Source organism: Dipteris shenzhenensis, chromosome 1, assembly GCF_047967505.1.
Source record: "Dipteris shenzhenensis isolate YYH24624 ecotype China chromosome 1, Dip_SZ_1.0, whole genome shotgun sequence".
NCBI classification, from domain to species: domain Eukaryota; kingdom Viridiplantae; phylum Streptophyta; class Polypodiopsida; order Gleicheniales; family Dipteridaceae; genus Dipteris; species Dipteris shenzhenensis.
The window spans coordinates 14,862,319-14,885,416 of NC_141596.1; the positions used below are offsets into that span (position 1 = coordinate 14,862,319).

The 23,098-nt window shown below is 44.2% G+C and overlaps 2 protein-coding genes across 2 annotated transcripts in view; one reads left to right on the forward strand and one right to left on the reverse strand.

Annotated features, from left to right (window-relative positions):
- Positions 1-1,127: 1,127 nt before the first annotated feature.
- The window catches only part of LOC147905437 (putative ion channel POLLUX), a 95,354-nt gene continuing 73,383 nt past the window's right edge, over positions 1,128-23,098 (reverse strand). The window contains 2 exon segments of the mRNA XM_087372553.1: positions 1,128-3,592; positions 3,691-3,957. Of these exon segments, the coding sequence (XP_087228679.1) occupies positions 3,374-3,592; positions 3,691-3,957 (486 nt within the window). The 3' untranslated portion in view covers positions 1,128-3,373.
- Positions 19,311-23,098, forward strand: part of LOC147905438 (uncharacterized) — a 115,477-nt gene continuing 111,689 nt past the window's right edge. The window contains exon 1 of the mRNA XM_087372573.1: positions 19,311-19,327. The gene's annotated coding sequence lies outside the window, so the exon portion shown is untranslated. The remainder of the gene's footprint in view (positions 19,328-23,098) is intronic.

Consider the following 23,098-nt stretch of genomic DNA (forward strand, 5'->3'; position numbering starts at 1 on the left):
ACTACATAGACACTCTGCACCATCGTGATGTGGTAGCTGTCAGCTAGCATTGGTGTGGCCCTAGTGCACATGGAAATGCTTGAACGTGCTGTGATGACAAAGTAGCGATGTGGTTGGGCACTGCGAATGTGGGAGACAAACCCCTAGAGATGCATATGTAAATAATTCTTCAGTGTGGGTGCACGAGTTTGATTGCTCGATCATGATCCTGGTGGTGCACTTCCACGCTATGAGTACACACGGCCATTGGTTATCTTGAATTGATTACATTTGCAATGGTGCCTTTGGACATCATTATTTTGAGATCGCATAAGAAGGGACAATTCAGACTTGGAGCTGCATGTGAAATAGTGGTGGTTGCTTTAATTGGCAAGATTACTTGAATAGTGCCCAATGCCATGTTGACTTGCTGCCATGCATGGGATATAAAATGCTCCAAAGCACTTTGGTTTGAAGTTTCTAACCAGTCACTTAGAGGGATTTCTACTGTTTGCCTCATGCATGTGAGTGCTGCTTTGCTTCTAATGCACAGCTAATATATATATAGATGAGTCCAAGAACATGCCCAAACTCATCCTCTAAAAAGACAACATAGTGCAGTTTCAATCTCATGATAGTCACTCATAAGGTTGAAAACCATAAACTCCATCAGAATAGTAGCTGAGTTGATCGCTATTGAACCTAAGCTTGGGGCAGCACATTGGCAATGATCACCTAGATAACGTTCGTGAACCCGCTTGGATTTGTACTAGCATGTGCTGAGCAAATGGCGTCAAGCCCCATTGAAATGATTGCAAACTCGGAGCTCCAGGTTGTGGCAGATAATTGCAAGGTCATGGAGTTTTTTTTTCTCTTTCGTTTTCTTTGCCTTTCCCCTCTCTAATCATCTTGTCACATGAGCCTTGCATTGGCTTGGAAAACACATGATTAAGGGGATGTACGGGGAGCTTTACAGTATTTGTTTTGCAAGTAGAAGTGGCGGCAATTGCAACGCCAAGTAGTTTATTACAACAAGGCATATCATAACCTCACAAGCCTTAAAAGTGAAGCCTAGGAGTGTATTTGATACCACTTCGGTGAGTTACAACGTGCTTCTAACATTACATTGGGAGAGAAAGATAGTGGCTTTAGGATTATGGTTCCTACTAGACTTTTTAGGTTCATCTTGGACAAGGCACGCAGATTGGTCCAATGTACCATTCTCAACAACCCTGATACAACCTGTTATGAAAAATTTGCCGAGCACTTTGTAGAGCATGATGAGCAGTTTTCTCAGTTACATCCAGACCCTTATGGTATAGAATTAGGGTGCGAAATGGAAGTTTCAGAGCCAGAAATTCAACTTCTGTTAACACTTACTGGTCTCATCACGAGTGTATGTCCAGTCACTGCTCCAGTCATGAGTGTAGATCCCCTCCAGGCTTTTGTTTCTAAGCTGATGTGGAGAGTGGATCAACGTACAGAACGAGGGTAGCCCAGTGCAGATCTGTCAGAATGGTTAAGATAATTTCAAAGTATTTATTGTAGCAGAAATTCAACCACCTTCTTTAGAAATAACTGCTGAAATGAAAATTGTATGAGATGAACTGAAGTTGACCCTGGATGAAAATATTAAAGGAAATCCACGCCTTCCATTGAAAACCTCCGTAATTTGTGCGAGTAGCTACTCATGGAATAGAGTCGAGCATTTTATAAGGAATCCTCATGAACTGAGGATTTGATTGCTTGCATTTGAATCAGTTGAAGGATCATCAAGCCATGTAGCAGCTGTGCCCATAAAATGGATGAATTCAAAGCATCTTTGTGCATAAGAAACTCCAAATTGCAAGGTCTGATATATGCTGAGATCTGGTGTTAATGCCACTTGCATCAACCAAAAGGAAAAACTTTAAATAAAAGGAATGGTGCACCAAGAGAAGCAATATAAACCTGCTCATTTCTGGGATTTCTGAAAAGAGAGCTCTGCATTACAAGACACCTTTGCAGCCTAATGCACAAATTCATGTATTCTGTTCACAGCTGTGGGAAAGTATGCTGCGATTCAGACTATACACAAAATTGTTCTAGTTTACGCTGCCCATCCTGACTCTGACCTATTGAAGTATGATCTTGACTGCCTCAGTTCCCAGATGCATGAGTTCCAGCAAACATCCATTGTGCCGTAACAGAACTGCTCATGTGGTCCTCCAGATAAATGTGATGATTCAATGATACTTTGCAAACCATGATGCTAGAGGTTATCAGACATCAAGCTTAGCTTCGTCAAGGGTTTAGCGTAATAATATCTCCGAAAAACTGTTGGAAACATTAATGTCACAAACTCTTTACATCTGCATCCATGGAAACAGTGTAGCTTGGGAAAAGAATCAAAATAATCTTCACCCAACTAGAAATTGTGATGTGAGTTTCGTGCGAAAGTAGCAAACTGGGCTGCAACTAATACAGTAAACCGTCTTTTTAGGAAGGGGACAGAAGGAGAGAAAGAGGGGGGGACGCACATCATCATTGTCAAATTTACCGTATTTAAAGTCCCTCTATGAGTTATGATGGCATGTGTACAAACCCTCTGTTTCCAGTATAAGTAGGTGTTCCACCATCTGTAGATCTGCCAGTCAATGATGTAGAATTTGCTGCCCACGTGGTAAGTTATCTACTGCCCAAGGAAAGCACTTGAATTCTGCCTTTCATTTTTGAATCATCAATGAAAGTTATTCTAGCACCTCTGACAGAGATGACCTATACGTTACCTTCAATCTCAACAGATACAAGAAGAAATGGATTGAAGCTTTGTTCTTTGAAGCATGAAAGATAAACACACATACACAAATCCAGATTCCCCATCACAAAGGTACATTTCTCAAGATGCAAACTCACAGATGCAAAGGTTGAAGAGACTTCAGAGCATAAGAGGCTTTTGGTCAGTTAAAATATTATAGCTTGCAGACCACCCAAATCCTCAACAAGCTGCATATGGTAAGAGTCCTTTGTGAATATATCAGCAGGAAGGTCACTCAAGTCATGGAAAAGTGATCTGCATGGCTGAGATGTATTGTAAAGAATTTCCAACCAACCTGTGATTTGTATGCCTCAGTCATAACATGTGTCATTGCATCTAAGTTGCTAGCCTGAAAAACTTTGCAAAGTTTCATAGGGATTATGCAGAATATATAAGCTTTTCCAATCACCCTGCTATTTGGCAGTAATAACATGTGTCATGCATCTGATTTAAAATCAACCCAACTCTGCAGAGATTAACAGTCACATGCATGAGAAAAGCTTCATGGCTGGCATGTGCCAGCAGACTGCTGCCTATAGAACTTCTACAGAAGAATCTGCCACTCCCTCTTATCAAGCTGAGCTTCAATTCTCTGTTTTACTCTTCAAACGCAAGAACAACAAAAACATCTGTCAAAGACCATCTTTGAACGACAGCCTTATCTGGCGGATTTATGAGTGCCTGATCTGCTGAGCCACGACGATATCCAATTACAATTTCATCTCTTTGCCGTGCATGGATCATTATTTCAAAGAAGGAAAGCTCCTCTTGATCAGAAAGATAAAACTCAGCCGGTCTTATGTACAGTTCATTACCCTGAGAAGTTGACAGGAAAAACGATTACCATATTTGCAGGTCTCATGTAGACGTGGCCTTAGTGTCTAAGCATCTTAGGAAATGTGACACGCTCTTACCTCTTCTGCAAAAAGCTCTTCAAGTACACGGTTGATTTGCTTATCTTCTGCTACCATGGCCAATGCCATGCTTACAAGCTCATTTGATAGTACATAATCACTTATCTTCGACACACTGACAAGATTCTTTGTCCTAGAATCCAGAATCTCACTTATGATTATAGTTTTATCAGATGCCTCATGCATCTCTCGAATCCAAGAGCTCTGTGAATGGCCTGGCAGCCTTATGTGAGACCCTTTTGTGCCTTCCAAAGGTAGCCTCTTCGACTGCACTGACAAGGTTAAATTAAGTACCAAGCCTCATATAGGGAAACACACAACACTACAATACCACAATCAACAGGTGAGATCAATCAGCCATAGTCCTTCTGCAAAAGTACAATACCATGCTAGTACACTACTTACATGTCATGCAAAAAAAAGGCGGTGTCATAGTTTGTTGTGACTTGTTTGCAAAAAAAAAAGCTCAAAGTCCAAACACAATGTGATTGCAATCTGACATACAATAGACTTTTTTGCAATAGTACATTTTGAAAATCAGATGCATCAATCCATAATATGTTAATACTGAATAACTGCTTTTGAACAGGCATGTAAGCATTTCCAAGAATGCTCATTGAAATGCATTAAACAACTTTTGTTTCTCACAGAAATAATAGATGTCAAAATTCTCTCATCGTTTTCAGAGAACGATTCCTGAATTTCTCTAATTGTCCTACATTTGGAAAACTCATTCTTTGGAGTCCTTTGTTATAAGCACCAAAGAGCCAGTAAACAAGTCATAATTTGGAACATTCATACGAATGCTTTGATTCTTTTTATTGGAAATAGGGTGAACACACAGAGATTCAAACTATATTCCACAAGTGTGTGTTACTCTAAGAAAGATGAAAATGAGGATCACTCTAACCCTCCTAACTGGAGAGGGAAAGTGCATTTACCTTCCTATCCACGCATCACAAATCCAATGGGCTGACTTACTTTGATTTCCTCTTGCAAGTCCCATTCAAAAAGGCTGTTTTTAATGTCTAATTGATGCATTTTCCATCAATAATGAGCTGTCAATGAAACAAGACACTTTACAATGGTTATCCTGGAATGGGGACAAAGGTTTCATCATAATCTATTCCCTTATTCTGAGAGCAGCCTTTGGCAACTAACCCCTTGTAACATACCCTCATAATTAAATCCACTTTGTCCCAATAGCCTTTCTGTCTATGGGCAACTCGACCAGATCCAATGTGTTTTCTTATGGATTGAATCCTATTCAGCCCGCATGGATCTCATCCAATGTTCACTCTCTTGAGCATCCTCAAAGCTCGGTTTATCTTGAGCATCCAAAGTCTGCTGTAGGACAAGCCCTTTACACTACTATCAATTGGCACTAGGAGCAACACTCAAGCACTTCTTGTGAGTTTTTCAAGCTCGAACTAGTTTTTCAGCAAAGATTACATCTCTATTGGCAACAAATCCTCTCGAGTATGGTCATTGTAGAGATGGTGTCCCTTGCTTTCACTGCTATGGCCAACAAATATGCATTATTGGCCTTGTCACATTCAGTGTATCTCTCATTTGCTTAGGCACATGTGCGTATGCTACGCAGCCAAACACCCTCCACCTTAGGTTTCCTATCATGCCAAGTCTCAAAGGGTGCAATTGTTTTCAAATTTTGGTTGGGGCATCCCCTTCTTTTGTTACACGGTCAATAATGCCTGGAGATTTCAGCTCAGTAGTAGAGGTTGGAGACCTTCCAGAGTTCCTGGTGCTTCTGGAGGAGACTCGGAAATCCCACAGGAATAGGAAGATCACTATCTTCTTTTGCCTCTCTATCCATGGTGGGATTGCAGTGAACCTTTGGAGATCCAAGTTCGGAGCCGACCCTACTTGCCCTCGTTGCCTCTCTGCTTCAGAGACTATTCAGCATCGCTTATGGGATTGTAGACAGGCGAGGATGATTTGGATGGGGGTAGCCAGGATTTTCAGTCACTTTGCCCACTCCCCATTCTTTATGACATGGGGCTCAGTGGCTTGGCTTTCTCTTACAGGGCCTCAGGTATTCTATGAGAGATTTGACTCCTCTCCGGCCATTTTGGTTCGACGTCATCAGATTGAGTAATGTTCGTTGGACGTGGTACCACACCTTCGTTCTATAGCCGTACATGCCTTTGTGGATACTTCTTGGGAGATTCTAGCGAGCATAGCATCCTGGCATATCTGGAGAGCCAGATGCACAAAGGCTTTGGAGGGTACTCAGGTTCATCCCTCGCACACATTGGCTAGTATCTGGACAGACACCGTACATACTTTGATGGCTGTATAGACGAGTATGCAGGGAGACTCCCGTGCAGCCTCAGCTAGGAGGGCTTCTTTCTTCAGGGAATGGAAGGATTCTCCTTTCTTCTCTGAGACTAATACAGGGTTGAGGTGGCACTTTCAGCCTCAGCCTTGGTTGTTTTCCACCTCACTCTGAGGGGGTTTTATTTATCCTCATGATTTCATGATGTATTCCTCTTTAAGCTTGCTCTCGCGGGTTTTTTCTCTTACTTAATAGATGTCTCTTTCTTGGGGAAAAAAAAAACATGTGCACCACACACACTGGCATCATCCAGAATCTATGAGGCAGTCTTCTAATGTTTATCATACACCTGGCCATCTCCATCAAAGAAATATTTTTTTGTCTCAGCAATACCATTTTGCTGAGGTGTATATGGCATTGTGCACTAGGTGGGAAACTCCCTTTTCCTGGAAATATGCCATAAAGTCATGCTCATAGTCTCCACCTTGTAACCTATCTAGTTTTCAGCCATGGCAAAAAACTGCTGAAAATACATAAATACTTCAGATTTCTCTCTCATAGGATAGACCCAAGTTAATCTTGGAATGCCGTCTATAAAGTTCACAAAATATAGATACTTTCCCACCATGGATGGTGTCCTCATGGGACCACATACATCACTGCGTATAAGCTGTAATTTTCTAACAGCTCGACTGGATCCATCCCTTGGAAAGGAATTTCTATGCATCTTTCCCAAACTCCATCCTTTAAAGACATGTTTTGGATGGGTCTTTAGTGTAGGTAGATTCAAAACCATATTGTGCTTCAGTAGAAGCTGCAAACTCTCATAGTTTACATGGCCACATCTGGCATGCCATAATTGACACGCAAAGATCAAACATGGTTCATTGAAATTTGAGGACAAATTCAACGAACAAGGACACTTATATCAATGCAAAAATTTTCTTAAAGGCCTTGAGGCAGCCAAGTCTTGACGTGGAGATCCAAGTACGAAGCAAGAAGGTGGCTCTAATACCAAGAAAAAGTGCAAAGGAGACAATGCACCACCAACCGCTCAAATACAAAAAGAACTATCTTACATAGGCTAATTCAAATCCTAGAGTTGACTAACCCACATAACCTTACCATTGTAAGTACACCTTCAAGCTGCCCAGCTGACTATCACTCTCGCTAAACAAGATTTGTCATACCCTCAGTTGGCACTTGACCTTAGTGGCTTTTATAGATGGTTCAAGCTGGAACCTAAAAGGATACACAAGATCTCACAGAGAGAGTGATCAATCTGAAGGAACGCCGCCATCTTCTCGAAAAGGCTAGTATCTTTTTCTCTTTGAAAAGGAGGAAACGGCTCCTTCATCAAGGTCTTTGGACAATTAACCACCCTCTATATTTAGAGAGTTGGTCTCTTGACTTAAACCCTGCCAAGGCTAGATATACAAGAACTCCGGTCTGGGTGGAATTATCATACTTACCATGATCACTTTGCAACCAAGCTGCCTCCCTCTGTGGAAGGCTTGGTGACATTCTAGGGGTTGAAAAAAGAATAGTATATTAACCCAAGAGGAAATCATTGGGTGTCTGTGCAATTAGATTTAGCTGAAGATAACCTAACATATTCGTTGTCCTAAACAGAAATGGTGAAGTCTTCAAGGAGCAACAATCGGTATACAAGAATTTATCAAATTCTTGCTTTTTATGTGATCTTTGTAGCCATGTACTAAAGAATTGCCCATTGTAGTAATTTCAAAAGAAGGCAACAAGGAGGAGCTCATAAATTGGAGACCACTCACTATGCTTAACTATAGATATAAGGTTTTTGAAAAAGTTTAATCTTTAAGGATTCAAAGAAGAATGGACACTTGGATCCTAGAAGAACAAAAAGAATTCATTAGGGGGGTAGAAATCTTCTTGAAGCTATTATCAATATTTGGGAACAATGTGAGTGTGCAAAAAAACATAACATGGCATATGCATTCTCAAGGTTGACTATGATAGAGATAAAGATAGGTTGGAATGGGATTTTCTAATCCAAGCTCTGCATGACATCGAACTTGGGCCTATTTTTGTTTCTTTATCAAGCTACTACTCACAAATGCTATTGCTAACGTTTGTATCAATGAAGAAATGGCACAATCTTCTCTCCACAAAAGATCCATTAGACAAGGTTGTCTACTTGCTCCCCTCCTCTTTGCCATAGCAGTTAATGCTCAGTGCTAGCTATTAATTACATCAATGAGTGGAAAAGGTAGAATTGAAGGCATTAAACTTTCCTATGAAGGGTGCATGTTGGAGAGGGAGAGAGAGAGAGGGTAGGCTAGGGAGAGAGATAATGATACTCAAAGAGAGACATAATGAAATGGAGATGGAATAGCAAGAGCAATAAACAAAATGAAAGTACTCACATGTAGACCAAAGAGCTTGTAGGCTTGATACTTGATTGATGTGACAAGTGACAGGTACAATTCTTATATAGAGCACACACACACACACATATGAGTACCAATGCATATGGGATAAACTCCCAATATGGCACGTGGTATCATTAGGACACACTAGAATAAAAACTCACACTAGGACTCACTAGAACAAACCAAAACTGACTCAACTTGACTCCATTTCCTAAAACCTCTCCATGGAGGAAAGGTGAATTACTACTGAAATGAAAACAAGCATAGAACATGACAATGACAGTCATCGAACTGTGCAATGACGGTCTAGAACTAGACATGGCTCCCATGCTAACTCAGAGGCAAGTGAGCATGGCTCAGAGGCTAGTGAGCATGGTATAGACTCAGAGGCTCACGTAGCATGGCATAGAGGCTCATCATGCATGGATGCATGACCAACTCAAAGGTCTAGGAGACCAATGCACCAGCATCTTGGAACTCATATGCCAGGCCTGATAAATAGACCTATCAAAGCCAATACATCGCTCCCACAATACATCCCCCTCCTAGCTCCAGGGACTAATGAGGGACATGGAGCCACACATGACAAATATAAAATCAATACATCATTGAGAACTATCCAAGGCTGAGAACTTTTATTGACACCTCAAACATTCATTTTAGAGGGACTACTTAAGGTAGAGAACCATTATTGACCCCAATCATAGAACCCATAAATGACCCCAAGTAGCTACTGCACATCCCAATCCGAAGAAGTATGTCGGTGAAGAATATGACGTTGATGCCCCGAATGATATGTCGATGTCGGCGTCGGCCATGGGAGCAACTACAAGGAGCAATCACATGATGACTCTCAAAATGTCGCGATGTGAGTCACCAAGATCAAAGTAGAGCCTCAAATTTGGACAATTAGGCCCAAAGGAGACAAAATGGCCAAATGAATGTACCAAATAGTAATGAAATTACATCAATTTTTGAAAATCCCCAAAAATTTCATATGTCAGAGGCTTCAATTATGCAAAAGTCAGAAAAGCCCTAAATTCTAGAAAATTAGGGTTTTCAAAAATTTAGGTATTTTTAAAATTTGTTGCATTAAAGCGTCCTAGCAACACTCGGGAGCCCTCTGATCATGAAATTCCTAAAAAATACTGAGTATTCAACCTGAAATTTCAAAACTCCACTTTTAGGTCAAAAAACGCAGTTTTGACTGTTTTTCTCAGATTTCAGCACTGGATTTGTTGTTCAGAGTGTTGTTCAGCAGCAATAGAGGTGGACGACTATAGAGATAAAGGCGGCAACTGAAAAATGGCCTCAACCAAGCCCTAAATCGTCCAAAACAACGTGACGGCTGGTACAGAGGCCACGAACTTGCTGAAAAAGGGGTCTACAAGACCAACAGCTTCATCAATGGCAGCAGCTCCAAGCTTGAGTTTTTTAAAGAAGAGCAGCTCATGGAGAGGCTAAGGGTGAGAAGAGAACAAGATGGGGGAAAGGAGTGGAAGGGAGATCAATCATGGAGAATAGGATGGCTTCCATTTGCGGGCTTCCCTCATCCTCTAGATTGAGCATGGAGAAGGGAAATAGGAAAGGAGGCTCTGATACCACATGAAGGTGCATCATGGAGAGGGAGAGAGAGAGAGAGAGGGTAGGCTAGGGAGAGAGATAATGATACTCAAAGAGAGAAATAATGAAATGCAAATGAAATAGCAAGAGCAATGAACAAAATGAAAGTACTCACATGTAGAACAAAGAGCTTATAGGCTTGATACTTGATTGTTGTGACAAGTGACAAGTACAACTCTTATATAGAGCACACGCACACATATGAGTACCAATGCATATTTCATAACTCCCAATGTGACATGTGACACCCATAGGACACACTAGACTAAAACTCACACTAGTGAGAGATCTCAACAATGGAAGCGGAACGGAAGAAGGTGAGAGAGAGGGAGAGCCTGAAGAGAGAGACACACAAGTTTTTGGTGGATGCAGAATACCCTAATCTTCTATGTCATATATATATATATGTGTTTGAGAATTGTACATAACCGGGGTTAAGGTACAGTGGCCTTTAACCACCCACAACCTCCCACTTAAAGGCCAATGTGCCTTTAAGGGAGAACAACCAATGGATATACTATCCAATGCCCATCAATACACGACAATACTAAAACCGCTGACTAGGTAGACTCTTCGTCAGCATATCTGCAGGGTTATCATCTGTATGAACCTTGACAAGCTCTATGCGCTTGTCCTCAAGTACCTTCATGATAAAATGGTACTTGACCTCAATGTGTTTGGTCTTTGCATGAAAGACCGGATTCTGTGCCAGCTAAATAACACTCATGGAATCACTATACAATGTTGGTACACCTGTATGAATCCCCAAATTTTCCACTAGCCGATCAAACCATATAGCCTCCTTGCAACCCTCTGTGGCTGCAACATACTCGGCCTCTGTGGTAGACAAAGCAATGCACTTCTGTGCGCGAGACATCCACGACACTGAACCTACTGCAAAGGTGAACACATAACCGAAAGTGGATCTCTTGCTATCCACATGCCCTGCATAGTCTGAATCTGTGTACCCAAGTACTCGCATCTCTCCTCTGTCAAAGCAGACACACATATCCTTGGTACCCTTCATGTACCTCATGATGCACTTAATTATCTCCCAATGCCTCTTTTCTAAATTAGCCATATACCGGCTAACAACTCCCACTGCAAATGCAATGTCTGGTCTAGTATAGCTATCATAGCATACATAAGACTCCCAACTGCTGATGCATAAGGAACCTTGGCCATCATGGCCCTCTCCTCATCTGATTTGGGACTATCTACTTGACTCAGTTTCATATATGGAGGCAATGGAGTACTTACTGCCTTCCCCCCTTTCATATTGAAACGTTGCAACACTTTTGTAACATACTCCTTCTATGAAAGCCAAAGGAGTTTCGTACTCTGGTCACGCGTGATGTGCATAATCTGTCCCTGGAACACATCTCTCAGGCGGTCTAGACACTCTAGATGATCTTCTCAAGGGAATTTCAACTTGCTGACCCACCTGCATATCAGCCACATTTGGCTCATCATTTCCACCAATAGATGATCTAGCATCTACCCTTGATTGTGTACCTGTGGGATTACCTGGTGGCACCATTTCCTGCACATTCGGTGCATGGACAACTTGCTGCCTATCAACATATGCGGGTGGATTCACATCCTGAAAAGTGATTCTCCTCATTTCCACATTCCTCATGGGTGTCTTATGCATCTTCTTCTGATTGAAGACCACATCATGGCTTCGTATGATCTTCTTTGCTTCCAGATCCTAGAGCCAATAGCCCATCTCTCCACTTTCACCATAGCCCAGAAAGATTCATTTCTTAGACTTAGGATCTAGCTTCTTCTGAAGCTCTTTTGGCAGATGTGCATATGCCTCACACCCAAATATGCGCAAATGAGACTAAGAAGTCTTCTTTCCACTCCATGCCTCTTCAGGAATACCACCATCCAAACTCTTACTGGGTGATCTATTCATCACATGCACTGCAGTCTTCATTGCCTAAGTCCAAACACCATCAGAAAGACTTGCATTGGAAAGCATACATTGCAACCTTTCCTGAATGGTGCGGTTCATCTGTTCTCCAACTAGATTTTGTTCTGGAGTGCGAGGGGACATGAGCTTCCTATAAACTTCAGTACTCCACCAGGTGCAGAGTTACTGACAGTTGTACGGAAGGTATCCCATGAGGATGAATACAAGAGGAGTATTGCCTTAGTCTCCGCATCAAAATTCATCTTCTGAGCCTACTGGCTGAAAATAATATTGAATTCATTCAAGTGAGAGGCAATGGAGACCCCTTACTTCATCTGCAGCTCAAACAACCTCTTCATGAGGTAAACTTTATTGAAAGCAGTTTCCTTCTCATAGGTGCCACATAATTTCATTCACAAAGTCTGCTCATTTACTACTATGAAATAGAATGACTTAGTACCTGCAAGAGAGAAATCACACCAAATACCAGATGCACCCAAATATATCTAGCTTAATGAAGGATAGTGTCACCAAAACTCAAGGCTCAAAGTATCAAAATGCATCTGACTCATATGTATATACCATGCATCCATATGAGCAAATCTGACCCAAAAGAAAATATCAAACTGCAATGACAAAACAATGGCAAACCCAATGCCAATAAGAGCCAAATGCCTCAAGCATAAACACTATCCATGGAAATAAGCATCAATAATGTCTCATCCAAGAGAGCATAGCACTATGAGTGCATCAACTGCAATGTGTCAAAGCTTTCCCTCAACATAAAATAGCATCTGTGTGCTAAACATCCATCAATAAAGCATCCCACAAGGCAATATGGGCCTATTAGCGCATCCAAATGGCATGTAAAGCATCCACTATAGCCCAATGAATACCACAAATGAGCACATACAGCTCAGACTGCAACCAGAGTGATCTGTATAAGGTATAGCCAAAAAATCACGGCCCCATGGCAATGACCGCTAGTGAAAATAGAACCTAGAATGCCTCAAAACATGGGTGTCACTGCATAATCAAACTCAGCAAGACAATCTTCAAATATCTCTCTTCTGCTGGAACTCCAAAATTCCAACCGATGAATGCGAACTGGGGAGTCAACCCTTGCAATTGACCTATAATCCAAAAATCAAAGATTTGAACCTTTGAATGGATTTTGGACAAAGAAATAGACGATTTGGCGCCTCAAAGAGACGGAACTTCACTAAATCTCCACGGAATCTCACTAGAGCTCGTAGGTAGGGGTTTTGGGTCTTCGGAATGCAATGGAATAGACGGTTTTGAAAACCGTGGTCCCAATCACCACGTCCAACACACGGATCAAAAACGTTTTTGTAAACAGACCTGCTTGTAAACACCACCAGAGTGCGAACGATGAACAACACAAAAGTTTTAGGACCTCTTAGGTCCATCGGAACTGACAGATCTACGAATGGTTGCTTCAAACTCGAGTTCCAAGACACTGGCAGAAAAATATTGAAGCAGAGACAGTGAGTCAAAAATCCAACAAAATGATGCCAAATTCAAGAATGAATGTGTTTTTGAACCCCCGAAGTGCAATGAACACCAAAAGCAGACAATGGTTGTCTCTACAGGTCATTCCTGACTCTTAGTATCCGAAAGGAACAGGGGAATGGGGTTGTCACAGTTGGAGATTGGTTCAGGGGAGGTGTGGAGATGTCAAAGGAGGTGATCAGAGATAGACACGGGCCACTTGGACAGATTGATGCCACCAGATTACTGATCGTGAGAGCTATGCCTCATCAGTGGAGGGATATACTCACAGATCCAGCCTATGTTCACCCCATCTCTACTTGGTCAGGTTGTTTTAGTGAGGCTGGGCTATGCATTGGAGTTCGTTTAGCGGCACCGTTTATTTATTTTGAGACGGACTCCTCTCACAGATTGTATCCCACTCAGCCCCTGGATCGGCAGGAGCTCCTTTGGCAGAGAGTCAGGGTCATTGGTTGCCTGGGTAAGGAACGGTGGGCCACGAATCCTTCCAGGTTGACCATTGCAGAGGATACTAGATGGAGACTTTGGATTTTTCAAGGTCGACCTCTTGCGGAGCTTGATTGGGACCCAGGTGAGTGGGCATGGCCTGCTATGGTGGTAGGCGATTGTCCTCTTTCCTTTTTCCAGTACTCGACGAGGACAGGTTACAGGCTTCAACAGAGAGACTCTCATCACCTACCATCTGCCTCCTAGCATTGGCACGCACAGGGACTTACTGCAATGCTCTTGCTGAGCTACTGGACTCACTTTTAGGGCATCAGTAGAGCTAGGAAAGTCTCCTACTTTCTTTGGCTCACTATACATAGGGGCATACCTGTGGGTACTTGGCTTCAGCAGATGGGTAGACCCTCCTTGTGTATGCGTTGTCAGCTTGCAGAGGAATCTAGCAAGCATTGTTTATGGAGCTGCCCCAGCTCTAGAGTGGTCTGGACAGGTATCTTCAGGTTGTTCTCACATGTTACATCCGAGTCCTTTCTGATGACATGGGGCGCAGCCCTTTGGGGGAGAGGATCTGGAGCCTTTACTCTCTTTGAGTCAGAGCCAGGAGACCACGGTTTCTTCATGCAGCGTCGCCAGAGACGGAGTCCCACAGAGGCCAGCATCATGGAGCCATAGGATTTGCTTTTGGTACCTGTATCAGCTCAGGATTCCCTGCCTACTTCAGCTGCAGGGTCAGCCAGGGAGGTGATTTCCAGCATTACCCTATGGCAGATCTGGTGTTCGCGATGTTCTTTTGTCCTTGGGGGCCATTTATGCACAGAGGCTGACACTCTCGCTTCCATTTGGGCGGAGATTATCTTCACTCTCAGGAGTCAGTGGGAGCGGTATACAGGCACCTCTTTGGCAGCTCGTGGGAGACTTATATCCTTCATGAGGACATGGGACTGCTCATTGTTTTTTCATTTGACCCCTTTTGGGATGTCGTGGCATTTTAGACCACCACCATGGCTTTTTTGCCACATTGTTGAGGCTAGGGATAGAGTACTTTCTCTCCCACCTATTGGATGATTTGTTTTGAATGGAATATATCACTCTTTTTTCTTTTCTTTTTTTTTTAAAAATCATCAAAAAACGTCTTTTTAACTCCAAAACAACTCAGAGAACTTTCCAAAGGTTTCTGCAAGGTCTCTACACACCGAGATGTAGGTAAAGTCACTCAACGGAGCTTCTCCTTCCTCCCATAGAGCTGTAGCAGCAGACTTCGGGCTCCAAGCACACACTCGGGCTCAGCTAGAACACCCGCGCTCTTATACCAGTTGAGAGATCTCAACAATGGAAGCGGAACGGAAGAAGGTGAGAGAGGGAGAGCCAGAAGAGAGAGCCACACAAGTTTTTGGTGGGTGCTAAACACTCTGATCTTGTATGTCATCCATATATGTATGTGTTTGAGTATTGTACATAACTCGGATTAAGGTACAGTGGCCTTTAACCCCCACAACTAGGACTCACTAGAACAAACCAAAACTGAATAAATTTGACTCCATTTCCTAACACCCTCAGGTAAACAACTTGTCAATCAACAATTTGTTGATGGCATAATCTAACTCCTAGGAACCCAACTAAAGATCTAAATGGATTATTGGAATGCCTTAACACATTCTGCATTGCATCAAGGTCGGTTATCAATCACGTAGTCCTTTTGCACAAAGCCCAAGAAGGAAGAAGATCTGGGTGTTGTTGACATTCACTAGGCTGCTTATAAGCTCGCAGCTTCTTAGATCATAAAAGCAATTCTTAGCCCTAATTTGGTTTGGCCCCATTTATTAATGAGGAACCTTGTGTAGCTAAAACCTTTGAGAACATATATATATTTAAGCCTGAGCACACATTGAGATGATGATGATGAAGAAAGGTTAAGGCTGCTGCTCCTCCCCACTCCCTTGCTGCCCCCATCTCCTTCGGCCCCCTCCCTCGCCCTCAGCCCCTCCCCCTCCCCCTCCCCCTCCCCCTCCCTCAGCCTCTCCCTTCCTCCTCCTCTCCTCTCAGCCTGCTACTCCTTCCCCTCCTCTCCCTCTCAGCCCACCCCCTCCCCTCTCAGCCCGCTCCCCTTTCCCTGCTCCCCCACTCCCCTCACCCGCTCCTTGCCTCAGACCTCCCTCTACCCCGCTCCCTACCCCCTGCCTCTACACCCCTCTCCTCTACCCGCTCCCTACCCCCGCCTCTACCCCCCCCCGCCTCTACCTCCCTCTCCTCTACCCCCTTCTCTCCTCTCCCGTTCAGCCCGCCCCCTCCCCTCTAAGCCCGCTCCCCCTTACTTGCTCCCCCACTCCCTGCCTCAGCCCTCCCTCTACCCCGCTCCCTACCCCCTGCCTCTACCCCCTCCCCTCTACCCGCTTCCTTCCCCCTGCCTCTACCTCCCGCTTCTACCTCCCTCCCCTCTTCTTTCCTCTCCTCTACCCCGCTCCCTCCCCCCGGCTTCAGCCCTCTCCTCTACCCCCTCTCCTCTCCCCCGCTCCCTATCCCCCCGCCTCAGCCCTCTCCTCTACCCCCCTCCTCTTCTTCCTGTCTCCCCCCTCTTCCTTCTCCCGGAGCGTTTTTGGAGCGTACGGAGCCTCAAAAGTCAAAAGTGTCCGAGTCGGCCTCCTCATCTCGATTGGAGATGGAAGCCAATCCTACTCCACCTCCACCGGCCGTGCAAACTATTTCTTTTTCTAAAGACGAGTTGCAGCAGCTCAAGAAGGACGTAGAGATTGAATGCTCTACCACGTTGCTCGCATGCATCTTCGGGTCTCACCCTTCCAGATCCCAAGCCAGAGACTGCTGGATGCTTGCAGCTCTCCCCCCATACCTCCCTACACGATTGTTAGATGTTCATCTTCTGGGACAGTTTTTTCCAGGTTGTTTTTGACACTCCAGAGGCTGCGAGCACAGTGCTCAAAGCTGAGTTTTTACACCTAGGACACAGGAAGATCTCTTTTGACACCTGTGATATTGGTTTCGACCCAGTGGAGGCAGATAAGGAAATCTTTTCGCTCTTCATCAGATTTTCCGGGCTTCCCCAGGTATACCATCGACTTCTTTCTATTATTGGGGAGCATTTCGACATGGTTGCTAAGATCCCACCTCTCCCTGGGTTGCCATTGACTGCAGCAGAGGCAACCAAGGCTGATGGGGTACCTAGAGTTAGGGTCCTCCATAAGGATCCGAACCTCACGATGGACCATGTTATGAACCTCACGATGGACCACGAGATTACAGGTAGGCTGGACCAGTGCAGGATATGCACGACCATTGGACACTTTGCCACGGATTTGGCCCCAGGACGAAGAAAAGGCCCATCGTACAGCTGCCGCCCCATGGCCTCAACAGAGGGGTGGCACAAGTCTAGCACCTACTCCTCGGCCTCGACAAAAGGTGGTACAGGTCCAGCACCTGCTCCTCAACCTCCACAGGGCGGTCCTCCTCAGGATGGTGGTATAGCTCCTACTCGCGAGAGTGCTCCTCCATTGAGCGCTCCTTTGGTACCGCCACCTTCTACCTCAAGTGCCTCACGACCTACAAGGGCACCCGCCGCCTACCAATGGGTTCCAGTTCATGTGCAAATTCCTCCTTCAGTTCACGAGGATACACTAGTGGACTCAGCTTCACCTCGGGCTGTCCCTCTAGTCTCACCTCACACAGTCCGAGACGCTTCAGCTTCGACCTCATTCCCGGTTGCAGCTTCTCCCCTAGAACCAGCGGTGCCAGACACTCTCCTCGAGGTAGTAGAGGTCTCCGCGGCTATGTAGACATAGGATCGAGAGGAATCCTCACTTCCTCCCTTCGATAGGGAGAAGGAAATGGTTTACACTATTGATCTTCTTCCCTCAAAAGGGATCCTTCGCACTCCGGTGTCTGGCTTGCTTCACACAAACTCATTTTCAACTCTGGCAAATGCTTCAGATTTCCCAGAGGAGGAGTTGGGGGGTAGCCAGGATTTTCAATCACTTTGCCCACTCCCCATTCTTTATGACATGAAGCTCAGTGGCTTGGCTTTCTCTTACAGAGCCTTAGGTATTCTATGAGAGACTTGACTCCTCTCGGGCCATTTCGATTCGACGTCATCAGGTTGAGTCCTGTTCTTTGGATGTAATACCACACCTTCCTTTTGCAGCTGTACATGCCTCTATGGATACCTCTTGGGAGATTCTAGCGAGCATAGCAGCCTAGCATATTTGGAGAGCTAGATGCACAGAGGCATTGGAGGGAACTCAGGTTCATCCCTTGCACACATTGGCTAGTATCTGGATAGACACCATACATACCTTGATGGCTGTATGGACGAGTATGCAAGGAGACTCCCGTGCAAGGAGGGCTTCTTTCTTCAGGGAATGGAAGGATTCTCCTTTCTTCTCTGAGACTCCTACAGGGTTGAGGTGGCACTTTCAGCCTCGGCCTTGGTTGTTTTCCACCTCACTTTGAGGGGGTTTGTTTAACCTCATGATTTCATGATGTATTCCGCTTTGAGCTTGCTCTCGCGGATTTTTTCTCTTACTTAATAGAAATCTCTTTCTTGGGGAAAAAAACCTTTGAGAACTCCAAAGTGGAAGAGATATCCTTTGCTTTCAGCACTTTGCAACCTTGAACCCTGCTCTTCCAATGGTAGTCCCCTATGGGGAACCCCGTGGTCTTCTTTTCAAGCCATGAAAAGTCATATAATCTTTTCAAGAAAAGGAGCCTTCATGAGTATTGACTCCATTTGGGCTTCATCCACCTTCAACGAGAACACTCTTAGTGACAATGAACTTCAAGGCCAGCTTACTTAAAACAGGGTTACAAAGTTAGGGTCATTGTGGAAAAAAGAGGAGCTCAAGTGGAAAGTCTGGCCTGAAATAAGGAGTCAGTTTGGGCTCTCTAGCCAGTAGTGATGACCTCTATGGGCTGGTAATATCCAATGGAAAGAGAGTAATTACCTAGTGTACAACAAAGAATTCCATTGAGTAGGCTCTTCTTTCTTTCTTCCCTATACCAACCTCTAAATCTGAGATTGCTCAGGTATCCAAGGTTTTGAATTGAAGATGGAAAGTTATTGACAGTACACAGTGCTAGAAAAACGATTTCTCAAAGGTTTGGCTGAAAACCATTCTAGGTAAGATGTCTACTTTACTAAGGCTGATCCTTCACAAAGCCATTTGGACCAACTGCAAAGGGAAAGAATAGGAAAAGGGGATGGTAGATGCCTAGGTTTGGACCAACTGCAAAGCCATCTGGACCAACTGCAAAGGGAAAGAATAGGCAAATGGGATAATATGTGCAAAAGATGCCTAGGTCATAACAAGGATATCTTTGACTTGTTTGTTGCTTGCACACATGTCAAAAGAGTCTGGAAGATTGGTCATATTCAGCTAGGGGAGTTGGAAGGCCATTCTTTTGGGTGATGTCTTCAAGGTAAAGAAGGAGTACTTGAATCCAGTCATAGCTTATGCAATTTGGGACATTTGGGTGGCTAAAAATTTGTAGTTTAATAATGTTCTTCTTAACATTGAAGAAAATTTTCTGTTGTGCATTAACGAGAAAAACAAAGACTTGTCCAAGGAGGTCCTGATTTTTACTAAGCCCATGCACAACTGCTGAAAGAGATTTAATGAGTGTTGGGGTATTTTGGAGCTCAGTTGTGGGAACTAGGCCTAGTGTGAGTATTTGAGTCCTAGTATGTGTGTCCCTAAGTGTGTGGATGTGCATGTGTCCTTAGGTGGCCACTTGCCCACTTGTGTGTATATTAGATAATGTCTCCGTCTCTTGCCTCCGCATTGTGTCCATCTTCCACCCACCTTTTCTCTCTCCACCATGTTCCAACATGTGCTATCAGAGCCACTTCTCTGCCCTTTACTTTTTAGCCTCTCCACGAGCAAGTGAAGTTATCCTGCATTGAGATGTTGCAACATGTGGTATCAGAGCCACTTCTCTCCCCTTAACTTTTTAGCCTCTCCACGAGCAAGTGAAGTTGTCCTGCATTGAGATGTTGCTGATGATGTCAAACTGTCTGCTCAATGACTATTGTTCTTTTTCTACTGTTCAACACAATGAAATGCATGCCCTAATTTGCTCGTAGTGCTGGTGTTCTTGATACCTGGTTATATCCATGATCCGCCAGGACCAACAGACCTAATTCGATGCATTTCTACTTCCGTTACGTAAGTAGTCCGTTCAGTTTGCAGTCCGTCCTGTAAAACAGAGAACACAACGTTCCTTTCTGTTGTGGCGAGGTGCAGCACGATGAACAATCTTCTATCTTTCTTATGTGGCGGTAGTGTCAACACAGTCTATCTCCTCCGTCAGATTCAACGATCTCCAATGTTCACCTGCCGCTCGTAGCGCGCTTCTTGGCATGGTGATTGTTGCGCGACTCCTCAGTTCTCAGTACTGCATATGAACTGTTGATAACTGCTGCACAGTCTACTTTGAAGAGGCATACACGCAGTGCATGCCAAGTGTGGAGGATTCAGAACTTCTATGGTGGAATAGGTTATAGATACAATGAATAGTCAGGACAATATGGAAGCAACTACACAAAGATAGAACGCTATTATGTAAAAAGTTTATGGTTGTAAGCTGTATGAAAAAGTAAAGGGATGAGTGCTAGACTCTTCAACACAATGAAAGTGTAATGACATGTTTGACATGAAAAGACATGCTACACTTTATTGTGCTGACCTTGATATTAAAATAAATCAGCAGCCACTATATGCAATGGGCAAGGTCACAAGACACATTAGATTGAAATTGGAGACTCTCAACTTCGCTGTTAGAAACACATTGATTCCCAGTCATTGGTAATTAATTATTAAATGGAGGGATACCCCTTTTTAATTCTGAAAATAGACCTTTCTAACAGATTATGGAATGTAGACGATATGGTAGCATGGACAAAGAAACAAGGCCTGGATGCACACAATGATGATAAAGGAAAGCTATAGTGCCTGCTTGGATAGCTTTAGTCTGCACTGATAAAGGACAGGTATGACTTGCTAAGCCCTGCTATTGTGACTGTAGGTTACAAAAAAGCAAAAGAACAACAAATGCACTTTACATAAACAACTGACCACAAGAAGAAGGTAAGAGAGTCAGAGACCACACATGCAGGAAAAGGACAACACACTAAAGGAACCGCTTACGCAATAACTTCTATAAAAGGTGAGACTTTCACTGAAAAATAAACACAAACTGACTGCCTTTCGTGACCAGCCATTTTATTTTTTGCAGAAAAGGGACAAAACCTGACTGGCTTGCAGATGACACAGCTGCGTATTTAGAGTCTTCCCTTAGGAACCTCCGTTTGCTTGGCTGTGGGAGCCCTCATCAACTGACACAAATCTGTAGGATTTTGGATCAGTGACTAGGCACTCCAAGATAGGGGACAGAGATTGCTTTTACATGGATTTAGAGAGGCTCCACAACTAGATACCTTGGATGCCAGGTGGGTGTGGGAATTTCAGCTTCAACAGTACTTTGCCCCCATTCTGGAGAGTATTACTGTACTAGAGCTGTGGCATCTTGATCTGGCTTCTAGGGCCTTTGTGGTCAACCAGAAACTTGTAGTCTCGGCTTGGTACATTGCCTCCCGCTGGTGCTATTCACATGCTTGTGTTGATCAGATTAGGCACCTAGTTCAGAACTTATTATGGTCAGTTAGCAATGGCACTGTTGACTCTAGAGCTAGAGTCACTTGGCAAACCATCATCGTACCCAAAGAGAAGGGAGGAATAGATATCCTTGACCTAAATATTCAGTGAAGATACCTACTAGGGAAGGTGGTGGTCAGAGGCTTCCTTCCAGGCAGGCAGCAATGGAAGGATTTTTTTGCATATTGTATCCAAAGATGCAGGCCAACTAGAGGTGGGCCGTTGATACATAAGCCTGCATCCGTCTTTGCTTTCCAATGAGCCTTTGAGACTTTGGCTTTACAGATGATGTCCTATTCAGCATCTTGGCTAAATCCAAGTGATTGGAAATGGACAGACAAGGATTCACCTAATCGGTCCATTGCATTCTTTGACTATACAGTCAGAATGCTAGATGATCACAAATCAAGGACTTCTAGGTGACAGGATTTTGACTTAATCCTCAGATTCAGACAATTTAAGAGGAGGCTGTGGAGCTCATTCAGGAAAAACACATCTTTGGCTTTTCCTACATTCAGCTCTCCCTGTTAGCCAGTGGAGGGAAATTTTCGGAGTGGAGTTGGCCCAGATGCCAGGCATTTGGAGTGCGGAGAGGCCCAAAAGATTTGGCATGCCATACTTCTTCTGATCCAGAGGAGGCAGATTGACCTTGCTATAGTGACTTGAGGGTTGATAGCTTGCCTGACTTAGCCTCGCTTCTAGCCTCTGAGTTCTCTCCCTACTCGGGTTCATAGACTCAGCAACGGAGATCATCGCCATGGCAGATTTAGTGAGATGCACAGAGGCTATTGAGGAGACACAGATATTTCCAGTGCAGAGTATATTCATTATTTGGCTGGACATTGTCCACACCCTCATGGCTACACGGGCTAGAATCCAGGGATCCTCATGCACAATTGAGGCTTGTCACACTTCTTTCTCGAGGGAATGGGAACATGGTCTATTTTTCCCACCACTCCGTCATTGTCATGTGCACGGATTGGTATATCTGACGTGTACTAGGTACACAGGACTAGCTCAGGTTAGCCTGGGGAGGCTTAGAGCTAGGCAGGCTTGATTCTCGAGTTGAGTGGCAAGGGTACGAACTATTTATAGGTCTTCGCTATTTTTGGCGCCGGGGCCCAAGTCTAGAGGCCCAGGGGGTTCAGTTCTCAGTGTGCAGTTGGGAGCAAGTCTCGTTCCCAGGTGCTAGGTCTGATCCTGGATTGAGTCGCGGACGCGCGCCTGCATCTTAGTGTAGCCCAAGGCCCAGTGGTAGATCCAGGGCTTCACAGCGCCACCTGGTGGTATGGGACACCACGCTGGTTTGGATCTGATTGGGAGTTCGTGCCAGTAGCTCAGCTCGTGGCTTGGAGGGGACATCTTCTGATTCGGGATCACATCCCGTAGATGTCATGGTTGGGTGGTGAGCAGCCTGCTCAGATCTGATGTTGTGTGTGGTTTGTTTGCAGATCATGGGTTTCAGGAGTGCTGGGACGTGTCAGTTGGTATCAGAGCCAGCTCCTGAGGTAGGAACTTCTGATGCGGG